The sequence below is a fragment of the Coffea arabica genome, chromosome 1c (genome assembly GCF_036785885.1).
Source record: "Coffea arabica cultivar ET-39 chromosome 1c, Coffea Arabica ET-39 HiFi, whole genome shotgun sequence".
NCBI lineage: Eukaryota > Viridiplantae > Streptophyta > Magnoliopsida > Gentianales > Rubiaceae > Coffea > Coffea arabica.
The window spans coordinates 48,091,155-48,116,225 of record NC_092310.1 but is presented as its reverse complement, the minus strand read 5'-3'; the positions used below and the strand labels follow the sequence as shown (position 1 = coordinate 48,116,225).

Here is a 25,071-nt window from a genome sequence, read left to right as displayed (position 1 = left end):
CTCCTTATTTGCTACTACTTTGGAGACAAATTTTTGGGTACCCTCTGCTCCATCTTCCATTTATTAAAAGTTCCACGTCCCGTTTGTATGCAATAATAGCTCTTTGAACTGTTCTCTTCTCCACCAGCTGCCAATTTGTAGGTTCCCTGTACAACAAATATATTCAAATGTTAGTGGCACCTAAAGTTTACATTATATATGACTAAGCTTTTTAGCGAGCCCAATTGAACTACACAAATTACACTAGAACCAACCTTGTAAGTCTACATCATCATATATCTTCATAGAAATACTTCTTAAAAGCATTAATATGTTCTACTTGTAGGCGCAATGGTATAAAGAACGATCCATCTCCATTAGGACTAGGAATAATGAAGAGTTTTCCATCATCACCTAGTGACGCAGGGGCCATGAAAATTTCATCTCCCCACCCAAAATCGGCTTTGTACAAGCCCAGACCAACCCAAGTCGTAATGATCAAATTGGGATTTCCTAAGAACAACCCCTGCGAACGACCAACGGTGTGAAAATATGGACTGCCAGATACCTCCGGAATGTTCTTCATACAAACAAGATATGACCTTAGATACTCATCTGTAACATTCTCTATTGCTTCCTTAATCTTGCTTGAAGCATAGCTTAGTGGCCTCGATTGGAGGTCACCTACAATGGCTCTTGTTGGTACAGGTAAGACAGCATTTCCAAAATACCTTCCGGGCAAGGGTGGTTTAAGCCGGTTGCGAAAATCCACAGTCACATACAGAACCGTTTCTTGGTCGGGGCTGTGCATACGGGCCTTGGATAAGCACTTCCATATATGCGCAGATACAGCTACAAACCGGCTAAAGGGCCTTTGATTGCTAGTTTTGTGAATCATCAAATCTTGGTCGTTGGCCTTGTTCCTGATCTGCTCAATTTGGTCTTTACTTAACTTAAGCATGACACAGATGCTAGCCATTTTACGCTCTTCCAAGCTGCTAGACTGGCCTATCAGGACGGGTAGTGGGAAAAAGTCCGAGTACTGTAATTTTGGAGCCGTTGATGATGGATGATCGTCTTCATATTTCTGAAAAATTGTTCGATCTAGGAATGGTTGATCATCAGATTTTTCACCACGTGCAATCTTTGCCCATTCGGAAAGAAAATGAAACCCGCTTTGGCCGTCCGCAATGACGTGTGACACGGCCAAGCCTATAGAAACACCACCACAGGCAAACTTTGTGATTTGCGCTAGAAGGAGCGGTACCTCATGAAGGGGAGTATTATTGTTATCTATAGGTGGGATCAGGGCACGGATTTGTGGCGCTGGACAGAAGTCTCCGAAATCCTGGATTTTGAGTTCAGATTGAGCTTCAACAAGTAAAGCTCCCATGGAATTGCAATGCAGCTCAACTCGGCCCCCATCTTTCGGGTATAAACGTCCAGCAAGCGGATAAAACGCCACCAAGGCTTCGCTTAGTGAGTCTTTCAAAACCTCAGTGGCATCATTTAGCAATTCTGGACTTTCTGGCTTGTAAAAATGGACGACAATTGCATGAGTCACGGGCACACGTTGATCACACTCAGATAAAAACATTACTTTTGTGGAGATTGGTTTTGCTGGTTTGACGATGTGAGAGGCAATCAAGTTAACCATTGTGAGAAAGAAAGAGAATAATGGGAGTGAGAGTTGTAAGAAGGAAAAAAGTATCACAGCTGGGAGACTGTGAGAAGGAAGGGAAATTTTGAAGGTGAGATTTTGGCTGTGGTAGCAAAGTGTCGCCAGCTTAGCTTAGGTCATCCGCAATGGTTTACACTCTTTAGAGTGTAATCCATATGTCACATCAGCATTTCATTTTCTTTTATTATATTTTTACTCACAATAGATTACACTCCATAAGGTGTAACAGTATGGATCCACAATTAAATCAAATATTTATTTTAATAATGCATAACTCATATCCCATAAATAAATAAAGTAATTTTTAAAAATAATTTTGTTATTTTTAAAAAATAAAGTATTAAATTTCATTAAATTTTTTACCTTTTGAATTTTTTATTTTCTACAAATAATATTATTAATATCTAAGTTTGAATAATATATCTTTTTCTATCTCTCAAAAATAATATATTGTTATTTTTTGAAAAATAATTATGCAGAACATTAAACAAATATGTGATACCTCAAATGAACGTTGGAAAAAATGGACTCCACAATTGCAAAAAAAATGAACGTTGAAAACGGCAAGTTTGCTGGGCAAAATTTTTCCAATGGCTTATACGACCACCAAACCTTAAGCTGTCAGACATTACACCGCTTATTTCACGCGGTTGAAGATGCTCTTATATAGACTCGAGATTTATAGGATATCACACGAAAATTGTGAAGACTCTGCTAATATATTTTACAAAAAGTATTTTGGTTGTTGCAATTATAGTAAATATCTTACCACACTCACAAGGAATTACTAAAGAAAAATGTTCAACGAAATATTCAAGAACCAATTCATCTCATTAGACGCAAAAAGCAAGACCTTTTCCTGTGTCTCTTTCGGTCATTACAAAACCACGATACTTGTGCCCCTTATTTAATCCACCAAGACGTATTTCGCTCAATTATGTACTTAGAAGTTCAACAAGGAGAAAAATTCAAGTAAAAACTGGTTTGTTTGTGTATGGTTTTAATGGAACCGCATAATAGGAGCAAGTGTAATTTTTGATGTTTTGGTCCTAAGGTACTAGGCATGTAAACAAAACTAATCAAAATGAGCTAGTTGGCATGTTTGTTTATTTTAACAAGTATAGAATTTTGATTTACATTTGACTTGATAATTGTTCGAGTCTCAAACTTTTTAGGAAGTCAACTTCTAGTAACTTAAATTCCTTATAGATGAATTTCAAGTTTCATCAGTGTCAAATCAATTTTGAAATCTTAATTACTACTAATTCAAGCTCACGTCCAACAGCATTAGTTGACAAACCAATTTTGAATGAGCTTGATTGAATAATCAAGAACTTTGATTTGTATTTCAGCTAGATAATGTATTACTACTACTTCAAGTTCACTCAAACTTTTTTGTTGCCCAAAAAAAATCCACTACTTTTTAATTTTGATTTTTCTTTTTTTTTTTTTTTAGATTGGAAAGCAGCACTCAATATTTTTATTTTGGGAAAAGTTTACTTTGCAGAATGTGTAGAGAAAAACCAACCAAAAAAAAGTGCCACAGAGAGAGAGAGAGAGAGAGAGTGTGTGTGTGTAAATAGAAATTTGCAATATTTATTTCAAAGAAATTCTTTTGCCAACTTGATTAAATAGAAACTTAGTGTATTCTTTTCAGGAATTTCTCCTTTCATTTATTTTGAAAACTTTTCAATAAAATAAAATTTCGACAAAAGTTTACGACTTTGTGAAATAGTAAAGATATATTATTTGAACGACATAGGATGTGACAAATAATTTCTTGAATTGCCTTAAGGGTTTATTAGTTCTTGAATCCTTAAATATTTGCATCGTTCTTCAGTCAATTGTAAGCTATAGATTTATCTTCACATTCATCCTACATATACAACAAAAAGGACTTTTGGTTTCATTTTTGGGAAGTTCTTCCTCCATCTCCTAAAGGGCCTTTTTAGTACTTTGGCATGCAATGTAAATCATTCATTCAGCTTGGTGTACAACCCTTAAATTGGGATTGTCAATGTAGGTTACTGATTTACCCTTTATCGATTCATTGTACCTGTTTAGTCCTATGGACTTTGGCTTTGAACTGTTTCCGGTCAAATATGTGTGAGTGTTTGGTTGGGCTTTTCACCATAGTAGTGAGTAGAGGTGCAAATGAGCCGAGTCGAATCGAATTTTGAATTTATCGAGTCGAGTTACACTTATTGCTCGAGCTCGTCGAGCTCGAAAAATAGAGCTTGAGCTCGGCTCGATGTAGGAAAAGAAAAACTCGAATTCTGGCTCACGAATAGCTCGAGTTTCACTCGATTTTCTAGGTCGCATGAAGCTCGAAGGCAGCTCGACTTCTAGCTCGTTAGGAGCTCGAGTTCGAACTCGAAAACAGCTCGAAAATTTCTGAAAATTTAAGCAAGAAAACAGCATTTTTGTCCTCATATTTTTGACAAAATTTGAGCATGATAACAACAATTTTTCACATATTCTTGATCTTGAGGCCTACAAATTATGCACTAATACAATCATAAATGTCCAAATGTCCACTAATACAAATTATCCAAAAATATCCAAATATCCACTAATACAAATTATCCAAATGCCCACAAGAATACCAGCTTGTTGTCCACAAAAACCAAGGCATGACATGAAGCGAGAATTAGTCCACCAACTCCAACTCCAGAAAATTCCTAAAGGTTAAAAGAGTCATAAGAAAAACGATTTGGCCAAAATGCAAAAGAAAAAAAAAGACATGAGCAGCATTCTCTAGTCCCAAAACAGATTACTATTACTAGTAAACAAGTTAGTAGCAGTAATTATTTTCAAGAAACAAGAGGACAGCAAGTCTTATGGTAGACATTTGTGATGTAGCATGGGAATGGACAAAATCTGGTACAACCAGTTACATTTCCTAACAGAGTTGGGTGATGAGGTAGTCGTAGTATATCTTTTGTTGTGGATGCTACTTGTGTTTTATTTTCCTTTCGGATTCCAGGAATTATTTGAGGGTTACTACTTTTGTCAATCTCAAAGGGAGGATTTCTTTCAACGAGCAAAGCCTTATAAGGGACATCCAACAATTCTAATAGAAATGATGGAGCAGCTTGTTTTAATAGAAATGATTTATTTGCTTCACATTCATTGACATTCCTTAAGCAATATTTTATGCATGGTGTGCTTCTCAGAATGCAAAAGCTTACTGTGAAATTTTAGTTCTCCAAAATCAAAATGCGCAATTTTAGTTCCTAACAAATGAAAAGTGTTCTCTTTAGTTCCTAACAAATTTTAGTTCTGTGGACAAAGATTCATTTGCAATCCTGTTATCGTGATAGCATCATATCCTGGAAAACCAAAACTTGGTTCGAGGAAAGCTAAAGAACTTCTTATATTCAAGAATTACAGGGATGTAACATCAGATACATAAATTACAGAATAAATGGGGTACACTGCAAACTATCATCAAGACAGCACCAAAAAGTGTGACATGGAATTTCATTTACCCCTTGTTATTACTACTTGAAAGCAGAGCAAAGTGGATCACCTTCCAGATTCCAAAGAAAAAGGAAAAGAAAAAGAAAAAGAACCTCAATATATACTTGCAAAATCTAGGGAGAAAATCCAGTGGACTGATCTGAGGATATTGGACATGGTAGGGAGTGGTGGAGATGGGCTTAGCGGGTTGCACACATGCGACGCTGGAAAAGCTTAGACAAAGCCCAGAGATGGGAATGTGCCGAGAAGCTGGTTGGGTCCGGAAAGTCCGTTAGTCAGCCTCGCGCGAGAAAAGAGGGAAAGCTGGTTGGGATCACCTTCCAGATCCTCGTCCGTCAGTCAGCCTCCGTCAGTGGGTTGCGCACTAAGATTCTTGCGCGGCTTGGAGGTTGCTGAAGTGGTGTTGGCGGAAGTGGTGGAAATGGAGCTAGTAGTAGCAGCGATGGCAGTGGCGGAAGTGGGAGGAAGTGGTGGGGAGATGGAGCTAGCAATAGCAGCGATGGCAGTGGCTGAAGTGGAAATTGGGAGTTTGGGACAGTCGGTCAGCGAAGGAAGAAGATCGATCGAAGGAAGTGAGAAAGGAGTGAGCAGAGAAGTTAACCTAATCGAAGGAAGGAGGAAAGTTCAAAGTACAGTGTATCAGAAAAAGATTGATTATAGCTTAGACTACAGTGGCTGAAGATCGATTATAGCTTAGACTCCGAGTGTGCAGAGAAGTTGTAAATTTTAACTGATTCAGGGGTATTTTTATAATTTTACATTTATTCGAGCCCAACGAGCGGCTCATTGAGCTATTGAGCCTAAAAAACGAAGGCTCGAACTCGCCTCATGTGTCTTAACGAACGGCTCGAGCTCGAATCGAGTTTTGACTCGAGCTGCTCAGGCCTAGTAGTGAGCCAATATCCCGTGTGACATGTACTTTTGTTATCAGACCCCGCTTTTGTTTTGGGTTACGTGTAATATGGATGCATGTACTTTGGTTATCAAACTTTTATTAATATTATCACATGTACTTATGTGACAAGGCCCGGTGCGGCCCTTTCACTACAAAGTACAAACAGCTATGGCATCGCATCTGCTGCTACCAAATGTAGGTACATAAACCCCTACGCTTCCCACGGTTTTCAATCTTGGGATTAGGTGATAAAAGATATGGTCTGGCGGAGGAGTTCAGCGTTGCGTTTGGATAGAATATTATTTGAAATAATTATTATAATATTTTTATAATGTGATATATATAAAAATAAAAAATAATTAAAATATATAAAAATAATTAATTTTTATTACACTGATAATGTATATATTATCAGCATTGGATAAATGACAACTATGTAAAATTTGAATTTGAAATTCAACTTTTATAAACATGTCATAAATCTAACGATGATAGTATATATACTATCAGTGAATATATGATTTACGCATTAAAAAATGAATTAAAAAATATATTTATGATATAAACGAAATATTATGTAAAATAAGTTAGCTATCAGATTTCCAGGGCTCTTGTCAGATTTCTTAATTTTCTTTCCATAGTTCATCGTTGCTTCAACCGTTATGACCATTTCTTCATTCTTAGTTTTTCTCCTCGAGTATTTCTCTCTCATCACTATTCTCGGAAACCAAATTTTTCCTCTGCCCCTCTTCTTCTTCTAAGTTTTTCTTATTCATCTTTTAGTTAATGTGTAATGGTTTTACAGATCATTATCTCTAAATCTCTTATGCTTTTGTTTAAATTATCTAATTTTTTCCTTTTTGTTTGTCTCTGATTCTCTTATTTTTTTTCCCTTCCCTATTTTGTTGATTGTAATTTATTGGAGTAGGGCTTCTTTTCTGCCTTTTACCTTTATTATTATGCAAAAAAGAGAGTGAGATATACAATTTTAGCGTTTAATATGCTCGTTGGAATGGAAAGCTAATGATATATTTTTTATTTTCTGACAATTATTTTAGCATTTATGATTTTTGGTGGTTGTAATAAAATCTTGGTAGATTGAGTTAGAAAACTATTCCTTAGTTTTGATTCCTTTCCACATGCTTCTAATTTTTTGCTATCTGGAGAAAATTTAATCTCTATGCCTAATCAAAGTTTTGCAACTCTGATTTATGGTGTGATTTCTTGCTTAATAAAATGTTCATGTGGCTTTGTCAAAGCATGTGCTCTGATGAATTGTTGTCTGACAAATGCTTTTGTACTCAAACATTTTATTTTTGATATTCTATCTTAGAAGACTATGATACTATATTATGGTTTCCACAATTGTATCGCTGTTGTTTTGTCATTTGCTTTGCTTAGGGTCTGTTTGATAACATAAAAAAGTGCTGAATCTAAATTTTTTCGGGCATTCAGATGTTTTGAGTGTTTAATAAATGAAAATATATCTGCTGAATTTTTTAAGCAGTGCTGCTGTGTGTATTTTTTTTTAGCACAAGAATCCTAGCTGAATGCTTAATTCTGATAAGAATCAATAGAATTACTTCAACTACCTTATCTTATCTACCAAATCTGCCCTTATTTGTTAATTATGTTCAAAATTCTTATCTAATTAAACAATATAATATTCTCTATCTAACGATTTTTAGTTTCTCTTTTCTCCCTTTCTAATGGCTTTCACATCTTCTCCATACTCCTCATATAATATATTTCATATTTTATATTAATTTGATTTAAAAATAAATATTATCATTTTCATACCTAACAATTTTAAACTAATTAAATCATAGATTCTATTTCTTTTTTTAATGAAAGGATATAAGGGCAAAATTGTTAAATTAAACTTATTAAGCATTCAGCTATAAATATTTATCAAACAGTATAAATAGGTTGAACATTAAAATTTAGACATTCATATATTTTTTTCAGTGCTTAAAATTCAGCAAATTAATTGTTTCAGTATTCAGATTTCAGAACTCAGATTTCAGAATTCAGATTCAGTTTTATCAAACGGAACCTTACTCTTCTTTTTGAGGGGCCCCTTAAATGGGGATAGCTAACGTCATAGTTGTTCTCGGGGGAAGTGGAACTACTTTTAGAGAAAATGAACAAGTAGGGTAGAATGCCAATAAGGGGAGCGGGGGGTGGGAAGTAGAAAGAGAAAAAGTGGAATATCAATAACGTCCGACATATTTTAAAAACTGCATAAACATTTTTTTAATGTAAATCTATATACATGTTGAAAGAGCCATAAGCAAAGATTAAACATGTACTTTTTTTTTTTTTTTTGTATACGTCCCAATATCTAGTGACCGCATTGAGTTCCAACTAATCAAAATTCGAATATTGTCATATTCTTTTTGAGGATGATTATCTCAACACTATTTTCTTTATTCACAAAATTCAAATCCATAGTTATTGGCATTTCATTTGTTTCATGCACGTTTAATAATTTAATAATACTTTACTACTGGAAGGGTAGAATACCATTGTAAATTATTTGAGATATTTTTACTATAATACTTTTTGTGATGTGATGAATGTGAGATAAAAAGGTAATTGAAAAGATAAAAAGATGTGTTAGAAATTGTAATGATGATGTAAGCAAATAAATTTTGGCAAATAATCCTCTATCCAAACAAACCCATTGTCTGTCATAACTGGAATATTGTCTGTCATAAGGAAAACTGGAATAGTGTCTGTCAGATATTTAAAACTACACATATTTTTCATTTGCAGTGCCGTAGAAAATTTAAGTTAGACAAATAAATAGCATTGGAGAGATACCAATCTCTAGGAGATGTCATTGATTAAAAGATCACCTACAAAAAACGACTGTAAATCACGACATTACTAAATGATAGATACAAATATGAAAATTCTTAAAATAAAAAAGATGAATTATTTTTTAATTTGTTTCTGTCATTTAGTCGCAATGTCACTTAGTGTTGAATTTTTTTGTTAATTAAGCAGCTAATATATCACTTGGCACTTTTATATGCATTGTAGAAGTTAATTATCTCTATGCATATAGCTTCTAAATTGTCAGGCTGATTGCTTCAGCCAACTTGAAAGTTTATACATACTTCAATTTCCAAATAATTACTATGCCATATAAAGGTTGAAATATGGCCAGCCCTGCCTAGTGTTAGCATACATGATTGTGGCATTACACTTGGTTTGACAATTCTTCCAGGTTTTAAAATGCTCAAGGATTGTATTACATAAGTAGTGGACCCATCATACATAAGAAAATGCATTTTTCCATCTTACATAAAGTAGTGCCATATCATGATACCATCAACACGTGCCAGGGAAAACTAAATGTATATATGTCAGCAGCACAGAAAACCGTCACGTGTAACATGGACCAGGACATCGTAAAGGTCATACTAGCTATCACAGGGAGTAAAAGTCTCCTTATTTGCTACTACCTTAAGAGACAAATTTTTTATTCCGTCTACTCCATCTTCCATATCTGAAAAGATCCACGTCCCGTTTGCCTGCAATAATAGCTCTTCAAACTGTTCTCCAGCAGCTGCCAATTCGTTGGTTCCCTGTCCGACAAATAAATTCAAATGTTAGTGGCAATTAATAATGTTTACTCACATATGACTAAGCTTTTCAGTGAGCCCCATGAACTACACAAACAGCATTAGAACCAACCTTGCAAGTCTGCAGCATTATATATCTTCGTAGAAATACTTCTTAAAAGCATTAATATGTTCTACTTGCAGGCGCAGTGGGATAATCAACGATCCATCCCCATTAGGACCAGGAATAAGGAAGAGTCTTCCATCATAACCTAATGACCCAGGGGTCATGGAAATTGCTTCTCCCCACCCAAAATTGACTTTGTACACGTCCAGCCCAACCCAACTAGTAATAAGCAAATTGGGATTTCCAAAGAACAACCCCTGTGCACAACCAACAGTGTGAAAATGTCGACTGCTAGATACCTCGGGCATGTCCTTCATACAAACAAGATATGACCTTACATATTCATCTGTAACCTTGTCTATTGCTTCCTTAATTTTGCTTGAAGCATAGCTTGGTGGCCTCGATTGGAGATCACCTGCAATGGCTCTTGCTGGTACAGGTAAGACAGCATTTCCAAAATACCTTCCGGACAAGGGTGGTTTAAGCCGATTGCGAAAATCCACAGTCACATATAGAACCGTTTCTTGGTCGGGGCTGTGCATACGGGCCTTGGATAAGCACTTCCATATATGCGCAGATACAGCTACAAACCGGCTAAATGGCGGATGATTGCTAGTTTTGTGAACCAAATCGTTGTGGTTGTTGACGTTGTTCTTGAGCTGCTCAATTTGTTCTTTACTTAACTGAAACATGGCACAGGTAGTAGCCTTTTTACGCTCTTCTAAGCTGCTAGACTGGCCTATCAGGACGGGTAGTGGGTAAAAGTCGGGGTATTGTAATTTTGGAGCTATTGACGATGGGCACTCTTCATATTGTTGAAGAATTGTACGATCTAGGTATGGTTGATTATCAGATTTTTCACCGCGTGCAATCTTTGCCCATTCGGCAACAAAATGACACCCGCTTTGACCGTCCACAATGACATGAGACACGGCCGAGCCTAAAGAAACACCACCACAGGCAAACTTTGTGATTTGCACTAGAAGGAGCGGTACCTCATGAAGTGGAGTATTATTGTAATCTATAGGTGGGATCAGGGCACGGATTTGTGGAGTTGGGCAAAAGTCTCCAAAATCCTCGATTTTGAGTTCAGATTGAGCTTCAAGAAGTAAAGCACCCATGGAATTGCAACGCAGCTCAACTCGGCCTCCATCTTTCTGGTATAAACGTCCAGCAAGAGGATAAAAAGCTGCCAAGGCTTCGCTTAATGAGTCTTTCAAAACCCTAGTGGCATCTTTTAGCAATTCTGGATTTTCTGGCTTGTAAAAGTGGACGGTAGTTGCATGAGTCAAGGGTTTACATTGATCACACTCAGATAAATACATTACTTTCCTGGGGATTGGCCTTGCTGGTTTGACAATGTGAGAGGCTATCAAGTTAACCATTGTGAGAAGGAAAGAGAATAATGGGAGTGAGGGTTGTAAGAAGGAAAAAAGTTTTGGTAGACTTTGTGAGAAAGGAATTTTGAGGGCGAGATTTTGGTTGTGCTAGTAAAGTGCCGCCAGCGCACGCTTATATAGACCCGAGATTTGTACTACATCACATGTGAAACTTGTGTAGACTCTGCTAATATATTTTACGAAATATTCAACGAAATATTTTACGAAAGTATTCCGGTCAAATTTTTGTGGGCGTTTGGTTACTATGTGATTGCTTTGGTTAGGCTTTGTCAAAGCTTGTGCTCCAGCAAGTTATTGTCTGGCGAATATTTCTGTACCCTAAAGCCCCTGCGGGGCAGCTTAGCCGATCATGTAATCCTGCTTTAAAATATTGATCAGTGTTCGAGTCCCGTAATTATCGTGCTTTGAGTGGGTTGAGGCGCCTTCTTCCAAGGGGCAGGAGATTAGTCGGGTTGAAAGCCTAAATATCTCAGTGTCATAAAAAAAAAAATTATACACTAAAACATTTTATTTTTGATCTTCTATTTCAGGAGACCATGATACTATAATGGTCTCCACATTTGTATTGCTGTTGTTTTGTCGTTTGCTTTGCTTGCTCTTTCTATTTTTGGGGCCCCTTGGACGGGGATAGCTGATGTCATAGTTGTTCTCGTGGGAAGTGGAACTACTTTGAGAGAAAATTTTTTTAAAAAATTCAATGGTTTTTTTATTTTGGAAAGTCAGGTGACCCCTCTTGTCTTTTTTTTTTTTTTTCAAACAATGATAATATTTGTATAATCTAATCTATCATATTTTATAGAAATGGGGAAAAGAGGCTGTGTAAGAAATTAGTAGATATGCAGATCTGACTAAATCAAAGGGATGTTCTAGCACCTCTTTTGAATTCTTTCAAAATAAGTGGGATTCAAACAATGTTCTGACAAGTTATTGTCTGGCAAATATTTTTGTACCCTAAAGCCCCTGCAGGGCAACTTGGTCAATCATGTAATCCTTCTTTAAAAATTGATCAGTGTTCGAGTCCCGTAATTATCGTGCTTTGAGTGGGTTGAGGCGCCCTCTCCCGAGTCGCAGGGGATTAGTCGGGTCGAAAGCCTAGATATCCCAGTGTCATAAAAAAAAATTATACCCTAAAACATTTTATTTTTGATCTTCTATTTCAGGAGACTATGATACTATTATGGTCTCCACATTTGTATTGCTGTTGTTTTGTCATTTGCTTTGCTTGCTCTTTTTATTTTTGGGGCCCCTTGGATGGGGATAGCTGATGTCATAGTTGTTCTCGTGGGAAGTAGAACTACTTTGAGAGAAAAAATTTTAAAAAAAATCAATGGTTTTTTTATTTTGGAAAGTCAGGTGACCCCTCTCCTCTTTTTTTTTTTTCAAACAATAATAATATTTATATAATCTAATTTATCATATTCTATAGAAAAGGGGAGTCTAAAGAGGCTGTGTAAAAAATTAGTAGGCATGCAAATCTGACTAGATCAAAGGGGTGTTCTATCATCTTTTTTGAATTTTTTCAAAATAAGTGGGATTCAAACCTCCGACCTACAACCCAAATAGAAATTTAATCCCTTTTTATTGCCACTGAAGCTCAGTGGTTGACCCCTCTCTTCATTGTGTACATGATGGAAAGGTTCACAACTTAATTAGGCCGGGATATCAGCACAGCAGTTTTAAACAAATATTTTCTAGCAAGCAGTTTAAATATTTTCTAGAGAAAAGACATGCTTGGTATGACTCATGAGATGCTTGAAAGATTGGAGGCAAACTTGAAGGCAAATGGTTTTCTCAAGTTCATGATGCGATGGTTTGCGCTCATTTCTATGTTCTCATGCTAGAAGATGAAAGCTCGCACAACGCGCGGGTATTGGGTGCCTCTATTTAAAATGTTTTAAATAATTTTTAAGAAAAATATAATAAAATTGAGAAAATAGAATGTATTGCAGATATAAGTTTTTTAAAAAAAACATGTATTTAAAGTAAGTATCATATCAGTTGAAATAGAATTACCCATAAACAAATCATTTTATACTCTACATAAAAATAAAGTTAATTTCTAAATGCACATAGTATTTCTTCTACATACGTTAATTAAGAAACTAGAAGGAAATGTCAAAAAGGCTAACTGAATAACATAATAAGAGAACATCCAAAGTTGAAGCTATAATATATTACTTTTTATTATTTAACATCAACATAACAAACGAGAGCAAAAACTTTTTTTTTATGTCAAATAGATAATTCTCATCCTTATACTACAACTCATTATAAGATTAAAAAAGTTTTAACCCTTAGCTTTGTTCTTAGCCAGTTTTATTTTATCCACATCAATTTTGACAAACCTGACACTCAAAAAGAAAGAGTCAACCTTGTAAAGCTCAAAAGTATCACACAAATAATTTGGAAGTATTAGACAATCTATCTTAACTATGATCGAGGAAGTCCCTAAGTTTTTTGTCCACATAGAATCCAAAATCCAAGCAAGTTGATGCCTAATATATTTTTGGTCTCGTCAAGCATGATGTGGATTGGAGCATAGAATTCATAATTGTTCTGATCAATAGGAAAATAGAACATAACATGATCCAAAAACAGGATTTTTAGAAGGAAATAAATTTATGAGTTCATATTGATGGAAATCCATTGAGAACTAATAACTTGAAGTTAAGAGCTAGCTCATAGAATTTATTGAGGATAATTTTTGCACTTTTGCCTCTCCTAAAGCAATCGGTAATGTCAGCACCAAATTTGTTGCATTGGACAAACAAAAATGAGTAAAACTTCTTTGGGAGTTCAAGGTGTCTATTTCATAATGCATTCTTGAAAGGAATAAGTGACATATTGTCACAATTTAACTCTAAAGAGAATGCACTTCATACTCTCTTGAAAGATTCACACTATAGGAAAATGTGAAAATTTGTTTCTACTTTGATAGCACATCTCAATTGTAATGGTAAAATACAATAGAAAAACACCCTCATGTGAAAAGAGCTTATTTGGTAGATCAACCCCATCACGAAACCAAAAATGAGAAGAAATTGTACACATAAATTGGAGTTGGAAGCCACAGGTAGAAAGTGGTTAATGATATTTCCCAATATTTGCTTGCAAATGCAGTATTTTCACTACTAACCCTGCAATGATGATCAAACATTCACTATATATTTCAAAAATTCCATATGAATAATGAAATTGCTAGTGGAAAACAATCATACACAGAGTTCTGTGAAAGCAAGCAAATGAAAATTTGGTGGAACAGAAAATACCTCATTGGAAGGTTGTACTAAAGTGAAGGGAGTAGTTAAATCAGCAAAATTCTAATTTATAAGCTTCACAACTTTGATACAATTAAATCGGAAATAAAGAAGATGAATTGGAACAAATTGGCCGTGATTGTGATAATGATCATCCAACATAAAGTTTCATAATAATTTGCATTAATTTTACCTTTATATCTTTCCTTCCAATTGGCCTTTTCACCCTTATAAGAAACACAAAGAAATATATGACTTTAGAAAAAAATTGGAAAAGACAAGAAACTGATCTTAGTTTTATAGAGTAATATACATAACTGGCCCAATTTAAGGTTATGAAGAAGAAAGATCCTACATTCGTAAATGTTGGGGAAAAATGGAAGAGCAAGAAGCAAATGGATAAATGTGTAAATAATTAGAAACAATTGTTACTTAAATAATAATTAATTCAATTGATTGTAGGTTATGGGAGATAAAAAGAAAGAATTTTGATTAGTTGAAGTTTATTAATTAGCTCCGAGGTAGCGGGGTTTGAGACAATAATGATGAGTCCATTAGGAACTTGAAATAATGGTATGTTGAACAAAATTCTTTCTTTATTCATGCTATGCTCAATATCCAAGGATCACAGGATTATGCAGCGGGATCTTTCCTCAAAATCAAAATCAATAAGCATGCCAAAAGAGGGAGATTTTTCACAAAAAAGAAAACAATTAGTCATACCTGGAATAAAAGATGCCCGATTATCAAAACCCAAAGGCAACATCTATTATGCAATAACAAAAAGAAATAAAAGAGGAAGAAAAACCATTGCATATTATCATAATGTTATTAAGAGGTAATTATATGATAATTAGAGGGATTCTAGTTTCCCTTAACCGTTATATCTTTACTTCACATAATGATCAGGATATTGCAATTTTAATTACCAATTCAAAATGACATAAAATCCACGAAGTTGTAGAACCTTTGAGTGTTAATTGCCATATCAAATGGCAAAGTAATTTCACACATAAATAGTGTACTAATTAATTAAATGTCACATGCATAACCACACATTCAAAGCACAAGCAAGATAATACTGCCAAGTTAACAAAATTTCATGCTTCCATTATTTGTATTCTAAGTTTCACCACATATCAATACCTACTTTAAAATACAAACATAACCCTTAATGCAGTTGAAATTCAAAGATGAGTTTGACTAAAATTCAATCTTATAAAGTACAAGGATATTGTTTAAAGATTAGTGTACAGTATGGTTTGGTAGTCCAAGAAATGGGGCTGAACCGTTATCAGAAAAATCGTTTGGTAGTCCAAGACACGGGACTGAACAGTTATCAGAAAAATTGTTTGGTAGTCCAAGACACGGGGCTGAACAGTTATCAGAAAAATTGTTCGAGTTGATTTTGTGTAAAATACATAAAACATAACTTTGTATTCATAAAGTGTAACTTACTTTCAATAATGTATAATTATAGAATAAAATTTTATAAGTTTCACGTATAATATAAAAAATAATGTACAAAATACAATCTAGACCTTACATTTTTTTTTTACCAAATTTTGACAATAAACATTTAGAAACAGTTGCTACCCTCCTCTAATACTCTCTACCATTTTTGAGGTAAAAAGCTGACACAATTGTACTTGGTATTCTGCCGCACGTCAAGTCAAATTGTTTTCGTTAATTGCTTCAACCACTAACAAGTTGCCTTTTTACTTCCCCAACTCTGCCCACCATAACAAAACAAACGGATTATTTCCGAAACCTCTCATGAGATTTTTTACAATTTTACTGAGTTCCTCTAAAATTTAAAAAATTATATATATCTCTCTTATTATTTAAAATAATAATTTTATTCTCAAATATTTTATGAAATTCTCTTATTTGATATGCTTGTATTTAGAATGAGTTTTAAAATTATTTTTTCATTCTTTTTCCTTCTTATTCCTTTTTTTTTAAATTTTTTGCTAATAAAACTGTATAACTACGATTATTGCCTCTAGATTTCTATTATAACAAAATGTCGAATTAGTGATTTTTTTGAAAAATTAATTTTATATATAATCCAATATTTTTTTATCTTTGTTTTCTATTTTTTGGTATTAAAATTAACAATAAATCAAAAAGAAATAACCCAAAAGCACTACTAAATTATGATAATCTCACTTTTCCAAAAACTTATAAATTCTAAATGAATTATTTCAATATTTTCTTTTCTGTCTTATAAATCTTAATTTATAATAAAATACCATTAAAAATATCATATCATAGTAATAAAATTATTATTATAGTTGTTTATTAATAGTAGATATGGACATGAAACATTTGATACCTTTTTCTTATAATTATACTAAATAATCTTATAATTGTATAGAAAAATAAATTAAACTCATTCCACAAGAGTATTTTTGGGTGTTCATTTAAAAAATTATTCAAGTCAATATTATTTTAAAGTTTTGTTAGTAAAACTATCAAAATAAGGGAGATAAGTATAATTTTTTAAATCTTAGAGAAGCTCAATAAAATTGTTAGAAACTGCAGGGAGACTTCTGAAATTATTTCCAAAACAAAAGCTCTGCAGTTTCTGTCCTCTCAGTCATCTTTATGTCCAATCAATCTGCGTCTTACAAAAGCCTTATGTTTTCCGGTAAAATTTACCCCCGGTAAAATTTACCCCTCATGTGCCTGATCTAAACCGCTTTGATGTCAGTAATTGCATTCGTACCTTACACGTGATCTGTGCTCCTTACCAACGTATTGGTACAAACCGCTATACCAGGGACCAGGGAAAAATAAATGTATATATGTCGGCAGCACAGAAAGAAGCCACGTGTAATTTCCGATGAAGGAAGTTTCATCTGGTTGGGCTAATTGTGATTAGGCCGAAGTCCAATATCGTATGGGGGATTTGGAAGGACAATTAGCATTAATGGTGCCTGCAAATTAGATGTTGATGGATGGAAAATCTCAACTCTTTTGCTGAAGAAGAGAATTGACCTCAGGCCATTATATAGGGGTTTAACGGTACCTTTTTTTAAAAAAAAAAAAAAAAAGAACAAGTCTATAGTACTTAAAATTTTTGAAATTATTCTTTTTTTTTTTTTTAAATATAGAGATTATAAAGACCTCCTTTTAAGTTGATAAATTAGATGGCGATCTTTTTCTGAGATTTACATTTACTCTCAACTTTTCATAAAATTCTCTTGGAGAATGTACCCAAAAAGTTCTTTCTTAACATTCTTTACTTCTTTTCAAGAGAAAAAGAAGATGACATTTCATTACTTTGACATCAATCTCATTCCAGCAATATTATGTATTGCCTATTATAACATCAAAGAAAAGGGCAATAAACCAAAAAGGAATTTACAAATATGTAAGTAATTTTTTAAAAACAAATAGAGAGAGAGAATTATGACATGGTAAAGTACCTTAAAGACTTTGGAAAATAATCAAAAGAGTTCTATATATCAAATTTCGAAAAAGCAAGGGTAATTTTGCATTAATATTCTCTTTTTTTTTTTTGGAGGCAGCTCTAAATTTGAGACAAGATGAACAGGAATGGTTCTTAAATGCACAATGTTGAAGCTAGAAGACAGAAAGGGAACTCTGCACTGAGTTGATTACATAGAACCAATCTGGATTTGGGAAGTTGGCCATTGAGAAGGAATATAAAATTCCTCTTGGACTATAAGTCCTTTGCTTTAAGATGTCTAATAGTGTACTCCTCTACTTTATATGGGTTCTTTCCGTCTCACTTGGATTCTTTCTTCCCCTCAGACTAAGATAAGATAGGTTATAAATTTTATTCCACAAGAGAGGGAAAAAAAAGATTACATGGTCACCATTTTTCTCTAAATAAATTCAAGCGCATGGTTGATCATTTTTCTCTAAATAATTAAATTTTTTTTTATAAAACTTTATAAGGCTATCTACTAGTAATACATTCTTGGACATTTTTTTACTAAAGTCAATTCCCCCTAAATTTTTTTGAGTCAGATTACAAGTGGACAGGATACTAGCTCTAATTTTTCTTCTTGAGTTGTTTAACCTTTAGTAAGTCTATAATTTAATTTTGATGATTCTGTTTAAGGTTTTTCAAGATCTTTTAATTGTACAATTTTCAATCCGTACACTATCACCACAAATTTTTACATGATTTTTTAAACTTTAAAATTTCTTTCAATATGATCATCAAGTGTGATTGCGAATACTTGAACAAGATTAAAAAATAATAATAGCAGTCAAATAATTCATGGTTATTATAAAAGCATTCGACTTGAATGACAGAGTAAATTGTACAAGAAAACATGGCCAATTTTCCATGAGTGGAAAAAAAAAAAAAAGCTTCAAATTGTAAGTAGTTTGTCCAAAGAATTATTTTTAGTTTTCAAGTTCATATATTCCTTCTAAAATTCTTGCAACTATCATCAGTCAACGCAATCATTATTTTGAAAACCTTTCTCAATTTTCCACAATTTAGACTTCCTACATAGTAGATGGCAACTTTCTTCTCGCTCAAAGAAAAAAAAAAAAAACAAAAAGATGGCTGCTTTCCTTTTTTGGGAAATGAAAGCAACTGCTAATCCAATAAGTAGTAAAGAACTACAGGCAGCAACCGCCACTCCAGTGACGAAAGGTTAGCAGGTTGTGGGACAAAATCTGCACATAAAGAAGGCTGCAATACATTAAGGTTCCAGGAATCTATTTTGAATGTAGACAAGTTTGTCATGACTTGGCAGAGGCATAAAGGATTGGTTCCATTCCCAGTCATGAATTTTCACAAACTGAAGTACAAACTCAATCCAAAGTCATCACCGTCTAGAGCATTATCAAAATGTCTCTAAATCATGTGACAAACACAAGCAAATAAGTCCGCTGGAAGAACAATAGTAGTGTTTGGGAGCTGTAACCCACGAGTCTACTGCATAACATGGCATTAAAAGTAGGGGTGAGCAGATTCGGTTTGAACCGAATTCATAATCGATTTCAAATTCAATTCGGTAATTTGAAATCGGGTATTTGGTAATTCGGTATCAATTCGGTACATACCGAATTCACCGAATTCTAATATGGTATAAAATACGTAACGAAATTATAAATTTGGTAATAACCGATTTCGAATTCAAAATTCGGTAATTGAAATCGGGTACCGCATTACCGCGCATTCGAATACCAAATTGATATATAAAATTATATAATATATAGATAAATGCTATTTAGTATTAGTATATACTACTAATACTTTATTATATTATATAGGTAAATGCTATTGATAATAATTAGTAAATGATATTATCATCATATCATGTACTTATAATACTAATAATATATAATAATGTACAATATATTTATATTATTTTAGTATTTATTAATTGTTATATGACTACAATAATGCATAGTAATACATTACAATATAAGATAACTAATTATTTTATACATGAGTAACATACTAACATGACTAGAATTAGATAATAATTAATACATATATGTATAATACTAAATATTAAACAATAAACATAATTAGTAATTAGAATTTAGATATTGGTAATTTGATACATCATTCATATTTGAATTATTGAATATTTGAATGCGTAATCTATAACTTGCAAGTATTATTGTACTCTAAATTTACATTACATATTCACTAATCTTAAGGCTTTAAGTATAAATAAGACAACTAAGCAGTGTAAGTGAATGTATATTAATTGCACATCAATGTATTAGTATATTGACTTTCACAATAATATATGTAAGTAAATAAGTTTAATTTTGATTTGAAATAAATTATAAATTTGTAACTAACATAACTTATCACTAATAATTGTAATTTGTAAGTTTGTAACTAATATTACTTAGTATTATTCATTGTAAATTATAAATTCATAAATTATTACTAATCATTGTATAATCTAAGGTTGATTCTAGTTTAAATTAATCACTTTTTATGTGTTCCTTAAATCATAGATTAATGATTGTAGGTATAAGTGATCAAATAAGTTAAAATTCATATTATCTATTTACTAATCTTAAGGTTTTAAGTATAGACAAAATAACTAAACAGTATAAGTGAATGCATGTAAGTTGCAAATCAAGTAAATAAGTTTTATTTTGATTTGAAATAAATTATAAGTTTGTAACTAATGTAACTTATCACTAATCATTGATTCATGGTAATTTGTAAGTTTGTAACTAATATTACTTATTATTAATCAGTGTAAATTATAAATTCATTATAACTTCTAACTAAATTAGTTTAAATTAATCACTTTTTATGTGTTTCTTAAATCATAGACCAAGGATTTTAGGTATAAGTGATCAAATAAATGCCAATTAAACCATAAAATGATTTGAACATAAGTAATGTGTTCAATTATGAATAAATTTGGGGATCAAATCAGTAATAAATGTTTAAATCATTGAGGAGCATAATGAATGTATTATAATTTAGGAGCCCCAATTTATAAATTAAAAATTACAAAATCACTTCATTTGGGAAAATTCGGATTTCATCTTCAGCTGATGAAAAGTGAGAAAACAACCATTGCAAATTTGCAATATTGCATAGTGCCCGTGACTGCCGTCGCCTAGGGCTCTCACTAACACTCCCAACTCCCAAGTCCCAATTCCCAAATCGAAGCTGCTCTCCGCCTCTCCGGCATCCGCCAGTCCGCCGCACTCTACGTCTCCTGTCGGCTGTGTCCTGCCGTGCTGGTTCATCGCTGCGGTGGTGGTTCCAAAGCTACTCCATTCCTAGCTTAATCTAATAGTCGATATGCCATTATGCAATTTACAAGTTTCTTTGCTATGGGATGGAATATGACAATTAAGTACCCAACACACATTGCTCATCATAATTCAAATTTTACTATGTAAGAAGCAAGTTTTATAGATTGACACTAAAAAGTAATAATATTATGAAAAAGATTATTCATCATATTTTTTTAATTAATCTTATATAAGGGGGAGGAATGGGTTGGGTGATACGGAGGGAGGAAGTAGAAGCAAGAGATCTTGGATTCGAATCCTTCTGCTTATACTAAAAAAAAGGGGGGGCTATTGCCCTTGCATAAGAAAAAAAAATTAATCTTATATATATTGATAGTATATACAATAACAGATATAGGTATATACAACATGTGTAAAAATTGAAATTGAGAGTGAGTTCAAATTGAGATGAATTAACAAGTATCCATACTCATTAATGTATCCACTTTTGATACATACAAGATTAATTTTTTTTTGTTTTAAGAAAAAGGACATCGTAAAGGTCATACTAGCTATCTCAAAGGAGTAAAAGTCTCCTTATTTGCTACTACTTTGGAGACAAATTTTTGGCTTCCCTTTACTCCATCTTCCATTTCGTAAAAGTTCCACGTCCAACAATTTGAACTGTTCTCCACCAGCTGCCAATTTGTAGGTTCCCTGTCCAACAAATAAATTCAAATGTTCGTGGCACCTAAATCTTACATTACATATGACTAAGCTTTTTACTGAGCCCCATGAAACTACACAAATTACAAATATCTTCATAGAAATGCTTCTTAAAAGCATTAATATGTTCTGCTTGTAGGCGCAATGGTATAAAGAACGATCCATCTCCATTAGGACTAGGAATAATGAAGAGTCTTCCGTCATAGCCTACTGACCCAGGGGTCATGAAAATTTCATTTCCCCACCCAAAATGGGCTTTGTACAAGCCCAGACCAACCCAACTTGTAACGAGCAAATTGGGATTTCCTAAGAACAACCCCTGCGGACAACCAACGGTGTGAAAATGTCGACTGCTAGATACCTCCGGAATGTTCTTCATACAAACAAGATATGACCTTACATACTCATCTGTAACATTCTCTATTGCTTCCTTAATTTTGCTTGAAGCATAGCTTAGTGGCCTCGATTGGAGGTCACCGACAATGGCTCTTTGATAGGTTGCATTTTAGTGGGTATTTTGGGCGTTATTGCATAATTAATTGACTAAATATTTTCGCTAATTGGATGGATTCTACTGATATTTTGTTTTGGTGCTAATTGCAGGAATGGTTGCTGAAAAGTGCTTAAATTTAACTTTTAGAAGATTCATCGGACGTGGGGCCCGTTTGAGAAGCTGAAGAACCTAATTGTAATAGATTTTATTTTAATATATGTCTAGGGAGTCTGGCTGCAATTGGGGGGAAGCAGTAACAATTTTGTAATTTATCTTCCTGCGCGGCTTAGGTTAGAGGGGGAGAGTTTTTTTCTTTGTTTTTGGGGGGAAAGGACACGGTGCGCCGCATCTTGGCAGAGGGGAAGAGAGAGCAGCAGACATTAACCACTCTTGTGGACTTTGGTGATTCCTGTGAATTTTTCTATTAGCCTTGACCGAATTGTAGAAGAAAACAATTGAGAAACCTTTTCTCCCGTATGTCTTCTACTTAGCAATCAGGAAAAGAGACAAGAGGGCCGCAATTGTTGACTTTGTATCTTGCTTTTTCTATCTTGTGTGAATTGATTGAAACAAAACCAAGCAAAGCAACCTCTCGTATGTTGTTTTTGTGAGGAAAGAAAGGAAGCAAAAAGGAAGCCGCCGTTGTTGACTCTTGTACGATAGGGCTGCACATTTGCAGGAAACTCGGATCCCTTGCTCTTGTCTTTTGCTCTTGACCAAAAGGTCAGATACGGTGACTTCGCCCGATTTTTCACGCGCGGCCTACTCTCCACTAATGGGGAACTAAACCCCTAATTCTAGTCAAGGGGACAACTGACGATTTGGTTCAGAAATTACTGTGAGATCGAATTTATTTTAACTATTTACTCCATTTATTACTATTTATATATTTCCTGTTCTTAAGTGTTATAGCCGTATGTATGATTGATTAGTGCGCAATAATTAATTGTTCATATAGGCTATTTTGCTATATAGGGGTGATTGAATCCGTAATTGTTCGTTACTTCTATTTCAGTAGCAACTGGCACAATTGGATTTGTGTCAGGGAAATATTTGATCTGGCTTTAATGAACCCTCGTAGCGTGTTTGTTAGTCAGGATTGGGCCTTTCTAATTACTAATGCAATCTAGAAATTGAATCCTACGGTCGTACCTAGGGTTGTTTTTTGGTTAGAGAAATAGCTAACGGTCGTACCTTAGCTATCGATAAATTAAGGAAGGGTTGGTTGTTTAGCGCGTGCGAGACAACTAGAACCAATCTATTAATAAAGGTTGGGATTATTTTTTGCATCAATGATCAGTGCATGAACCATTTCTGAAGTATACCCTTGGCTAGAGTTTCTCTTAATTATTTCTTTTAATTAATTATTTTCTGCATTTAATTTGTTCGGTTGGCTTTTGATACCAAAACCCCCCCATTAATCTTGATTTGAAAAGAAACAAATATTTCTCCAGTCCCTGAGGAGACGACCCTGCTTACCACTGTCTGCTAGTTAGGGAGTTCAGTTAAATAATTAATTCAGGTATATCGGATTAAGCAAACTCTTCGGGAACAGGGTGAATCAAGTAACCCATTGCACACCTAGAGTCCCTGCTCCAGTACTCGAATTGATTATTAGCTGTTTCAGGTGGTAGTTAGGATTTATTTATTATTATTGCACAGGTTCGGCACCTGTCAATTTTTGGCGCCGTTGCCGGGGACTGGCGTTTGAAGTATTTGCTTCTTTTTGAATTCAGTGTTTATTTTGTTTTATTTTATTCTTTTTTTTTCTTGGTATTTTTGCTAGTTTATGCCCCGTTCTTTTCGCACAGGTGACTTGGTATACGATCCTGAGGTTGAGAAGGCAGCGCGTAGGCGACGGCAAGAGACCAAGAGACGGAAAGAAGGGCACTTATTTTCTGCAAACGAGTCAGTAAGAGACGAATTTAGCATGGCCAACACCCAGACATTAAGGGAGCTGGCTACCCCGGAGCTGACTCATCAGCCCTTGTGCATCACGTTCCCAACTCTGGCTGAGAATACCTCCTTCGAGCTGAAATCGGGATTGATTCAACTCCTACCATCGTTCCATGGCCTTTCTGGCGAGGAACCCCACAAACATGTCAAGGAGTTCGAAGTAGTTTGCTCTAGCATGAAATCTCCTGCGGTCACTGAGGAGCAAATAAGACTTAGAGCTTTCCCATTCTCTCTCAAGGATGCAGCGAAGGATTGGTTATACTACCTACCTGCAGGTAGTATCACCACGTGGGCACAATTGAAGAAGAAATTCCTTGAAAAATTTTTCCCTGCATCCCGGGCTGCGAGTTTGAGAAAGGAGATATGCAGCATCAAGCAGTACTCCGGGGAGTCCTTGTATGACTATTGGGAAAGGTTCAACAGGTTGTGCAAGAGATGCCCACAGCATCAAATTAGTGAACAACTGCTGATTCAGTACTTCTATGAAGGACTCCAGTCAACTGACAGGAGTATTATTGACGCTGCGAGTGGAGGAGCCCTGGCGAACAAGACACCGAGGGAAGCGTGGGACCTTATTGAAGCCATGGCAGAAAATTCTCAGCAGTTCGGCTTCCGTGAGAGCAATCCTACCCGTAGAGTCAATGAGGCAGAGACGTCATCCGTCCAGCAGCAACTGTCAGAGTTGACGTCGGTCGTCAGGCAATTGGCCATGAGAGACACACCGCGAGCGAAGGTGTGTGGAATCTGTACTAGCATGGACCACTGCACGGATTCGTGCCCCATTCTGCAAG

General features: G+C 34.5%; 2 protein-coding genes and 1 non-coding gene across 3 annotated transcripts; all 3 read right to left on the bottom strand.

Annotated features, from left to right (window-relative positions):
* Positions 1–245: 245 nt before the first annotated feature.
* Positions 246–1,636, bottom strand: LOC113741383 (hydroxycinnamoyl-CoA:piscidic acid hydroxycinnamoyltransferase-like). The gene has a single exon (XM_072046898.1). It carries the CDS (start codon positions 1,634–1,636, stop codon positions 272–274), a length of 1,365 nt encoding a protein of 454 aa, XP_071902999.1. The 3' UTR covers positions 246–271.
* Positions 1,637–9,274: 7,638 nt separating this feature from the next.
* Positions 9,275–11,207, bottom strand: LOC140035049 (hydroxycinnamoyl-CoA:piscidic acid hydroxycinnamoyltransferase-like). Its single transcript, XM_072074441.1, has 2 exons — positions 9,744–11,207; positions 9,275–9,634 (listed from the first exon to the last, which is right to left on the bottom strand). Exon 1 carries the CDS (start codon positions 11,120–11,122, stop codon positions 9,761–9,763), a length of 1,362 nt encoding a protein of 453 aa, XP_071930542.1. The 5' UTR covers positions 11,123–11,207; the 3' UTR covers positions 9,275–9,634; positions 9,744–9,760.
* Positions 11,208–24,626: 13,419 nt separating this feature from the next.
* Positions 24,627–24,733, bottom strand: LOC113687225 (small nucleolar RNA R71). Its single transcript, XR_003447723.1, has one exon. It is a non-coding gene; the product is annotated as a small nucleolar RNA R71 (small nucleolar RNA).
* Positions 24,734–25,071: the final 338 nt, after the last annotated feature.